Source organism: Fulmarus glacialis, unplaced genomic scaffold, assembly GCF_000690835.1.
Source record: "Fulmarus glacialis isolate BGI_N327 unplaced genomic scaffold, ASM69083v1 scaffold30230, whole genome shotgun sequence".
Classification (NCBI taxonomy): domain Eukaryota; kingdom Metazoa; phylum Chordata; class Aves; order Procellariiformes; family Procellariidae; genus Fulmarus; species Fulmarus glacialis.
Genome location: NW_009186260.1, coordinates 5566 through 16330, shown reverse-complemented (window position 1 = coordinate 16330; position 10765 = coordinate 5566). Strand labels below are relative to the sequence as shown.

The following is a 10765-nucleotide window of genomic DNA, read 5'->3' as shown; positions in this document are numbered from 1 at the left end:
AAAAGATCAATCCTCTAGTCAGGCAGGCAAATGAAATAATCAATAGAAAGGTTTCCAAGATAGAGTTACTGCTGTATTAGTGTGCATTCTGAAGTAGTCTATTTGAAGTATCTTCAGTTGGGGAGGGAGGGCATGGTGTGAATAAGATGCATTAAAACAGTTCTTTGAACTGGGTAACAAAGACACATTGCAGGGATTAAGTTTCATTACTTTCATTGGATTAAATTCCTTCCATTCATTATTGCCAACAAGAGTAAGGAACAAAAAGGAGCTGATTCTCCCCTCCCTCCCCCCGCTCCCATTATAATTCAACACAAGATTTCAAAGACTTTAAATGACCAGGACAGAAGCCCACGAAAAACTGCATCTGGCCACTTCAGAGTATGTTTAAATATTCATTACTGACTTCAAGTCTCACCTCTTATTAAAGAAAGAGAAACATAAAAGAATTGGCAACTGTATGAGTTGCTTTCAGTCAAATTGATATTTTGCTTCTTTTTAACACGACCCCACTGTTCAAGTACCTGCATTCAGAAACGCACCAGCAGCTCCCCTTGGCAGAGAGATGGCGGGGCAGAGGATGAATGCAGGCAGGGCCCCGGACCCCGCGGGGAAGAGGGAATGAGCAACTTCGCTTCACACACTTGTGTCTTGGCTTAAGAACAGTTTCAAAAGCCGGACGTGCTGGGCTGCTGTAGCAACAAGGGGACTGATACCAAAACACTGACTGAAGACTTCACTTGGAGACACATCTGTAAGAACTGAAATCCACTCTTGAAAACTGACAGAGAGAGCTATAATGCTGGCAAAACCACTGTCTACTTCTCAGGGCCCCTGAAAAGGGGATGGTAGGAACCATCTAACAGTGTATCTTCAAGTTTTGTCTTACCTATTTTATTGCCCAGTACATTTTCCAGTCTTTGGGGGCTAACAATTGCTGGAAAAACTTGACTCCCGCTCAGTACATTAGGCACTACAGTATCAACCTGCATCCCTAGTCTGCTCAAATCCACCTCCGAGGAAAAAAACCCCACAACCAACCCACCATTTGTTTTTCTTACAAGTCCTTGATTGTTTTAAATTCTGACTTACTTGAATTGCACTCTAAAGCCCATCAGCAAAAAGAAAAATTGGTAGCTATATTCAGGAATATATATAAATTTTTAAGAGACAAGACATTTTATCTAGTCTAAAAATGCATAGAGATATCAACTGCATAAGCTGTCGCGTTTTGACGTGGCTGCAGTGAAGAAGCTGTGAAAAAAGATTAGCCTGTTAGCCCTATTAGAATTGGGGCAGGAATGGGATGCCTGTTCAGTTAGGAAAGAAAATGCAGTTAAGGGCCGAGCTAAATCAGAACCAGCCACCACTGGTCTTAACCCGTCACACACAGAGGTGCTACTGTGCTAACAGGAACCGTGGTGAAATCTAACTTTGTGAAGTGAAAAAACGCATGACTTCAAGACAGCTGCTGCTAAAGAGAAGAAAGGAAGGTGGTACCTCACGGCCCTGAGCTCAAAAGATCTCGAGATCTTAACTTGTGTGGCTCACTTTCACTGGCAGAAGAGCCAAGCTCTAGATCACTCAGTTGCTCACAACCATTACACGAGCAGCCAATTTAAAATTGTGGCTCTGCAATCAGTTTACTGTCCTTCAGCATCGGTGTGACGCTATTCACTTGGGACAGGAAGAAGCGTCTGAAAGAGGAGATGAAGAACAAAACACAGGCCATTCACTGATCCCAATTTAACTAACAGCATGCAGCGGTTTCTCTCAAAATCTGTAGGTTCTTCTTCCCAAGCAAACCTCACAGAATTTGCTAAAGTGACATCCAGTTGCTTTGCACATATACCTTACTGTGTCTTAAAAATATACTTTAAAAAAATCATTTGGAAAGGCACAGAGCACATGCAGTTTAATTCTTTGTGGATTGTGCATGGGGCGAATCTTCAGACTAAGTTGCAATGATTAATAACGGATGGGGTGCTATTTTACAACCAGATCATTTCTTTCAAATTCCAGTTCTGTCCAAAGGAAACTGGGGAAATGAGCAGTGCTGCCAACGAAATGCAAGGCAAGTAGTTCAACCTGCATACCGAGACAGACTGGAACTGGAATATACAAAGTTTCACAGACCTTGTTCTTCAGGTCACATTGAAGGAAAAATTGTAGTCTAATGAGAGAAAAAAAAAATAATTAAAAAAAAAATCACTAAAGCTAGTTACAAAGAGTAGAATTATCAAAGTGCTTTATAAAGTGTTAAATATAATTAAACAGGACCATTAACACAGAGCTGCCATAAGATATTCAAATAGGTACATGCGTCTTCTGAATGCAGGAGAGGAGCACACGTTTTTAATTGCCCCCATAAGGCCAAAGTGGGTTAAGAAAAGTTTTTCTTGTTCATTTAGCTTCTTAATACAATGTATTTGCTCTGCTCATGCATTCAAAGGCACAGTTGGATTTGCTCTATCTGAAACTGCATCAAAAAGACTGTCTGCCATGAAATATCAATAAAGGGGCAGCTCTCACTGAGCAAAACACACAACAACCCCATAAAGTAGATTTATAGATACCTGTCAATTCATAATATTAATGTTTATAAACTATTTCTTGATACTTTAAAATTCTGAGCTATTTTCTGCAGCTTTCCTTTAAACATAATTTAAGATAACTGAATGTGTTATTTGAACAATCCAACGGACTGCCAAAGCTATTATAACAAGAGCAAATGCAAACAAATAAATAAGGAAGAGGTTTTAAAACCACCTCGTGCAAGATGCTCAGACAACACGCCTTAGCCTCCCTACCAGCTTTTCCTCTCATGTTATGAATAAGAAAAAAAACCCCAACATTCTCCACGGCACTTCTCTCAGTACTTCCAATTCATTAAGCTGCTGCCTACTTCAAGCAGATGACCTTAAAGACGGAAAGTAACTCTGTACCAAGCACAGAAGAGCTAGCTGCAGCAGGGGGACATGGTTATTTAGAAACAAGAAATGTCAATCAAGACCTTTCCTGCAATTCACAGATACAAAAGCAGATTTGCTCCAGTAAGCTGAGACTCAAAAACATGATACAGAGCATCTTGTCTGGTCCCTTGCACAGGCATGTACGGCCACAAGGCTAGTAATACCAAGTCTCAACAGAACAACTAGTCAGTTTTCTGAAGGCACCATAAAGACAGCAACACTCCAGGTGTAATGGGAAGATGCAGAGGGAGGAAAAATAATGAATACAGTTTGGAGGAAACACTAAGAGCAGCTTGGTATAACAAAGGAGAAAAAAGGTGGCTCAGTTCTATAACGGCTGTAACATCTTCAACAGCACAGAGACCCTACGCCTCTAGGCAAAGGAAGAGTAACCAGAGTTTGGAAAAATCTACTCCTGAACAAAAAAAACCCCAACTTCCATTTTTAGTGGATGGATGTAAAAATCTGTAACTGAAATCAAAGGAGACAGCAAAGAATCAAAATGCTATATAAAACATTGGGGTCCATACATACTCACATGGCATCATTAGCCTGTTTCTGATTTACCACAGTGTTAAAAGATCTGGACAGTCTCCTTTGCTCTGCAGGATGACTGAAATCCAGTGAAGTGTCACGTATTAAAACTCTTTTCAATCCGCCAGTGAGAACAAATCCCCCTCCCCAGCCCGTACGAGGGAGAGGGGGTGTCTCCCAGACAGGAGATGTTCCTAACAACCCCAGGCACCCTACAGGCAGTATGCCACCGAGTTAGTTCTAAGTAGCACTGCACCAAGCAAGTCTAGACTTGCTAAGATGTTCTGCCCCTTACGTGGACTTGAGGACAGTTTCTCGTGAGCCCTTCAGGCCAGAGGCTCATGCTTCGCTGTTCCATTATTGCTTCTCAAATAGGTTTTCCTTCTCGTCTTCCCCTCTCGCTCCCTGTTATCCCAGAAGGACTTTCTGCATCCTGCGAGCAGCGACGCTGGCTTCGTCCTCAGAGTCAGACTCGCTCTGGGAAGTAGAGCTCTGGGAGGCAGAGCTGCAGGGAGAGGAGCACTCTGGGGAGCACAGGTAGTGCATCAGCGGGAGGCGATACTTCCCACAGAAGTCAACGAACTTGATTTGTCTGACGCAGCTGTCAAAGTAGACACCTGTAAGGGCAGAGGGAAGAGTAACAACATATGAGACTCCGTGCGGAGAAATCTGTAAACTCTGCAAGGTTGTTGCGGCTGGTGCAAATGCCTCAAATTAGGATTTAATTGACACCGCACTGGATGTAGAAGCACAAGGGATACTGGAGGAAGAGAAGGGACCAGGACACCTATGGAAATGTGAAATTTCTTTTCTTAGTGGGAAAAAAAAAAAAAAAATTCCTGTAAAACTGTACTTGGTAGGTGATTCAGAATGGCACACTCTACATGAAAAGACACAGAGCAGCTACTTCCAAAGAATTCGGCAATTTCTTCTAACCATCAGGGAGAACTCTCAGGCTGGGAATTTGCAGATTTCCTAAATGTCAAATTAATTCATCCACTCTATTTTCAAACTTGTAAAACCTCTTCTACCAGCTATCAAAAATGCGTTCACAAACAGACCTTCATAGCTCTACTTTTCTTCTGCTTGAGTGAAGTCACCATGCTGAGTTTGGATGCTACTTTCCATGGCAACAGTGTTGCTGTAACACACAATTATGTTCTCTTCCTGTCACAGCAAGTGATTTTAGACACTGACATTTTCAGAAGTTTCCAGCGGTGTTTTAAGCCCTAGCTGGTCTGGAGTAAGCTTTTCTCCTGTAGTGTGAGAGCAACGTTGCTAGTTCATAAGGAAAAGTGAAAAAGAGCAAAACCAATCCACCGTTATCCAAGCTATGCAAAACTTTCCCTTCCAACACAAGTTCCAGCCCTTCCAACTTTGCTTACAGAGCATGCTTTGATATTGTTCTGTAAGGAGATAAGATAATAGACTGCATTATCACTGCAGGGTAGATACTAATTAATGATTTTTTTTCCTTAGTATTTAAAGGCCAAATGCACAGATCATTTCCTCTGGATAAAGATTAAGCATTAAGCCAAATTAAGCCCAAGCATATCAGGCTTTCCTATGCAGTCCTCTCCTTCCAGGAACTACGCGCTAGTAGTCCCAAGCAAGAGCTAAACAAATTGCTCTTGGTAACTGCCAAGCACTACATCCTCCCTCCTCTTTTCCATCCAGAAGTGAAGCTTGCTGTTCAGCAAGAGCGCTTGCAAAAGTTCTCCTGTCCATTACTTAGTCTGAGCTATTTCAGGGCAGACGGATCGGAAACTTCAGACCGTAAAAGCGTACTGGAGTGCTGGGATGAGCTGCAAAGACTCTGACAGAAATACTGCCTCACATTCCCATGCAAATACAGTAAACCAGCACTACAACTTTGAACATCGTTCCTAAGTGAACAAGGTTCCTTAAAGACAAGTTTGCAGGAGACCTGGAGCCAATAAAATACAGCTACAATTTGGATGCAACAACACAACTAACCTGACTGAGCTATTAAAGTCATGGCAAGTCAGAGGGAAAGAAAACCCCTCAGGTAAAAGCAGGAAGCAGAGCAGTTGAGGAGAACTTACCCCCGCATTTAGGATTGGGACAGTTGCTGGCCAAGCTCAGATAACGGACCAGATTCTCCGGGAGATCGCTGGGAGCGTAGGGAACATTGCGAGTTTTAATTGTGCGTCCAGCCAGTTCCTGAAGACTTGGGGGATTGTAGGTCAGGTCACGGACAAACCGAACCACCAGTGGGTTCCCCCGCAAGCTCAGCTCTTCCAGGTGAACCAGGTTAATGATCTCTCGAGGAAGGTAAGTCAGCAGGTTATTGTGCAGGCTAAGGGAACGCAGGGAATGCAGCCTGAGGATGGAGATGGAAATCCAATCAAGATGTGCAAGCAAAATCATTCCACAATTGCATTACACACAGTCCTGATTACTCTCCCCTCTCCGACCAATTTCTTTTCCTTTGGCTTTTCTTCCTTTTAATGCATAAATTCATGCTAAAAGAGCTGCTGTTACTGCAGCACACAATGCCCTAGAAAACTTGGCTCGGTTCCGGAATGCCTGTTAAAGAAACACAGTCTTAAATATGCTGCTGTCCCTCTCAGTATTCCCCCCGCCCCCACCTCCCCCAAAAAGGTAGCACAGAACAAAAGTACACAAACTGAGTGCTTTCAGGGGAGATAATGTTTCCTTGTACCCAGTGCATGCATCAAGAACAGTTCTATGCAATTCTTTGAATAAGTCACCTGCTTTCGCTCATGCATTAAAGATGATTGCTGGTAGGCAGCCAACCCTGGAAAACCCCATGTTTTCACTGCTTGCGGCTGCATCACCTTGCGCGGTGATACTACCAGATCTCAAAAGCTAAGCAAGGTCAGGCTAGGCTAGCATCGGCACAGGTGACAAGCAGTTTTTTGGCTTTTGGAGGAGGTGTTCTCCTCTCTCAGGAAGCGCAAAGCAATGCTCCAGCACAGCATCCAGGGATGCTCTCAAACCAGGACAAGTTGCAAGACAACGGGACATTGTACTTCAAGAATAATCCCACTATACCATCAAATTCCAACTCAGTGCCCCCACTCAATTGCTTTTGGGGTTACAGTTACACACCAAGTTCTTCACCTCCCATCTTAGGCTACCCATACAGAGTTTGCAGTATCCTCTTTTCCCCATTATGAAACAGATAAAGCAGTAACTTATCTTCTAGAGCTGTGCTGTAGGATTTAACAAACACTAAAAACATTCTGAGATCCTAGAGTAAAAAATGCCAAGGGAACACAGGGGATGGTACAACACAAAAGCATACACAAAAAGGCTTTGGGTGAAAGACAAAACAGGCCGAGCACTCATCACTAAGATATACGGTAGCACGGCACTTTATCTTTTCTGAGTTGCCCCAGTACTTCTCAGGGCTCCCTGTACAAATCTATTAATTCACCTTAAAGTGTATATTTGGTGACTTTTTTTTTTCCATAACCCTTTGATTGAGATTTCCATATTATATATTCATGGTCTGCCTGCAGTGCACCATGCTAAGGATCTTCTTGTTCAAGTGTAGTCACATTAACAAACTGAAGGATAAATAGGTCCTCCCAGGTGCTTTTTCCACACATGCAGAAGAAAAAGTTCAAAGAGTTAATTACAGCTGGTGGCTGATGACAGTAAATACTCACTGTGCCAGCTGAGGTGGAATACTCTGGATCTTGTTGTCACACAAAACTAAATAGTTTAGAGAAGGCAGGTTTGCTAATTCAGGTGGAATTGAAGTAATGAAATTCCCTCCAAGGTACAGAAACTCTAAACTGAGAAAGAGAAGAGAAAACACTGCATTATTTCATTAAGGTCATTTCCAGTTTCATTTAACACTAGGTCTTCCATTTCCTGCATTTCTTAAAGAAAACTTACAGATGACTATGTATGAGATAATTTGCTGGGGGGGTGGGGGGAGAGAAGCTGAGTTGCACATCAAAATTACAACAGAGCTGCTGTTTCACAACAGATAATGTTGAGATTTACCTCCAGCCTCCTGCAGTCACTATTACATCTGTAGGTAGGCACCAGACAACTATGTATTCCTACACCAACCCCACATGGAAAGCTTCTGCTCCTATTTCCAAGGAAAAGCAGGCTGCGCACACAGGGTCTGCAGCACTGACGCAGCTCCTGCTGCAGCCAGTGGGAGTTCTCAGTTTCAGTAGGAGCAAAGCAAGAGAACAGTGGCTCTCCCTGAAAATCCTGGCCCTGCACAAGAGCTAGTTGCTCTTTATGGTATCATTTGACTCCTCAGTGACTAACTGCAACCTTTCAGCAGAAGACAGAGGCAGCCAGTCCCACTTCAATAAAATTCACATGCTGACAACACCACAGCCGCAACAGCACAGAGCGCATCTAAGTCGCACAAGTACACGCATGCAATTTTCTTGGGTAGACTGATTTCAGTATACTGAAGTCATGGAGCCCAAAGCTACCAAAAACATTAGCTGGGCTTAACTGCAGTTTGGGCCTAAATAAAAAGAATAATTCACTGGACGTCCTGTGAAAACTCAGTGGATGGGAGACAGGAACAAAGAGAGGCACTAGAACCCTTCTGCCAGGTGCATCTCTGCCCCTCTAGGAAAATAATTGGCAAGCACTTCTCTTCAACATAATAGCTTCAATTCCCCATTCCACAGAGCCAAATAGCTTTCCTCCCCTGCCCTCAGACCTTGTCCGGAAAAAGAGCAAAGGCAGGTTCAGTTTGGGTACCATCTGGCTGGGAAGAGACACCATTGCTAATCACAGTCTAGACAACACTTTTTCCCATGCCTGAAACAGGTGGATCCTGTCCTGTCCACAGGTGCCTGCGGTACTCATGCTGGTTCAGTATCTCCGGTACATACTCAGGTTAGCTGCCTAACTACAGTGTACGTGGCCCCTCTGATCTACCAAGCATTCCCCAGAGGTCAGAAAGGAGAAGTCAGCCAGGCTCTGTCAGCCTTTCTTTAAGAACAGCTTATAACTCCTTGGAATAGGAGACACCACCATCTCACCGCAGCACCTCAGAGAGGCTACGGATACAGCCGGCAAAGGAACACACGACCACATCACCCAAAGGATACGGTGCTCAACCCAGAGAAGGTCTAAACCCTGCAACTGTACGCGTGTGGAGCGCCAGAGAAGCTCCTCCCTGAGGCTTCCCCTGGAATGGAGCAGAAGAACCGCAGAAAGAGACTATTTCGTTCAATTCTTGCAAGAAATTCGAACCCCAAAGATCCAATGACAGCATCTGCTTGGGCCACAGAGGCCACTAACACACCGTAGAGGTCCACCTGCCCATCAGCAAAGAACAGAACAACAAAACCACTGCAACACATGAGGAGATGCTCATGGAGCTTAACTTCCTCTGGATTCGCTTACTTTTTTGGAGTACATCAGAGGAAAGCTACATACCTGAGATTTGACAAAGTGGGCACAGAACTAAGCCATTTCTAAGCCTTAGATTTAAACTGAATTTGACTATATGAAAGGAAGTAACTATACTTGCTTCAGCTGAGAGATCAAGCGGGACAGCACATTTGGAGGTTATTCTGAACATGCAAGAAAGTACACATGAAAAAACCACCACGAAAACCCCACTGTTCAAAAGTAGCCTCTCTGCCACAGACGACCTGTAGGTGAGGAGTGGGGGTATGAGGATGGTTGCTGTGCAGAGATCACGTCAAGGGGAGATTATTTTTAATTAAATTTTGATCCCCTAACAAAGCCCCGAGTTTTAACCAAAATTCCTCCTTCAACCTCCATTGTTTACCAAGGTAGATCTGGGCTGCTTAGCTCTCATTAGGGACTTAACTGCTGACCACACAATTCCTAGGCATATTTTAACTTCATGCCATTGCTGGAGCCCACACCGAAAACTGTTGGGCAAGGGAATTCTAATAATGTGGATTTCAATGTTTAAACAAGGTTTAGATGCGTACAAGTTTCCACTTCCTAGGAAAAGTGAATAATTAACTCTTCACCCTCTGTGTTTGAAGACAATAATGCCTGTAAAGCCACACTGCATAAAAACACATACTACCAGGGAAGGGGAAGAGGGGTGCAAAATATATAGTAAAAAATGTTTTTGAAATTCATTTCAACACGTGAAATGCATAAAGTTGCAAGAGCAGCTTACTGCACAAACTAAGAGTGCCAATACACTGCCTACAAACTACTTACAGCTTTACAACTTTACTTTTCTTCGTAAAGTCTGTGTAATGAGAACACTCAGTTATGCCAGCTAGGATATAAAGCCCCAACATCAGACTACAAACTGCCTCTAACTAAAAATCCACTAAGTAAGACAACTCCTTCGGTGGCAACAAAGGGCTTCCTAAAAATTGTTTTCTTTTTACCTATCTTCTGAATCACCTTTTTGAGGTCAGTAGACTAACAACTCACTGGGCCCACTCTAGTACAGCAAATTCAGGATTTCCAACATCAACATAAGGTATGAATTAGATAGTAAATTTCTTTTAAAAGCACAGGGAGGAGGTTTTGACACTATAAAGAAACTTATTTTAAATACAGCAAAGATATTCTTACAGCTTCCACTGAAACACTGCTCAGTAGGCAAAAGAAACCTGTAACTCCCGTCCCCCAAAATACAATTTGCTAGAAAGAAGGATCTAGCCTAGTCTTGGCTGAGCAAGATGGAAGAATTAATAACAACCATTTCTGCATCAAATTAAAGCGTCAAGAATTGTTTGAGCAAAGCTAATCATGACACAGGCAAGGATTTTCAAGAGACACAACCCTTTTGTAGTGAGCACCAACCACACCACTGGGGCCACAGTTCGTCCCTAGCTCATCTACTCCTGGACTGATTTTCGCGTCACTAAGCCCGTACCTAGAGGCCAAGGCAATGCTGGCTCTCGAGCTCTCCTGCTCGAGGGACAGTTTGTTGCTCGGTAAGAGGACTGCTGAGCTCTGCCCTCCTCATAAAAGAGCCCCTCTAAGGAGGCAACCCACAACATTTACCATTGTTTTTCACAGGAGCACCATAACAGAGACTGGAGTGAGCTTAGTGAATGCTTCTAACTAACCTTTCACATGAAGGCCCAGTTTTTCTGACAATCATTAATCTGCATAGTCATTTGGACGAGCCAGCTAAGGTCTCGTGCATGGCTGGGTACACAGAGGGAGAGCTGGAATTTTTCTGTACTTTCAAAAGTCAGTCCAGGAACTTAGAAAAGCCAGAGAGCAACCAGCCTCAAACGAATGTAAGTTTCTATTTTCGAAGCTAGAATAAACGA

The 10765-nt window shown here is 43.3% G+C and overlaps 1 protein-coding gene across 1 annotated transcript; it reads right to left on the bottom strand.

The window, feature by feature from the left end:
* Window positions 1-3437: 3437 nt before the first annotated feature.
* On the bottom strand, window positions 3438-7294 carry LRRC58 (leucine rich repeat containing 58; the record flags this gene model as incomplete). Its single annotated transcript, XM_009587360.1, has 3 exons — window positions 3438-4123; window positions 5573-5850; window positions 7166-7294. Coding segments are annotated over 3 exons (616 nt in total), but the record flags the coding sequence as incomplete, so codon positions are not given.
* Window positions 7295-10765: the final 3471 nt, after the last annotated feature.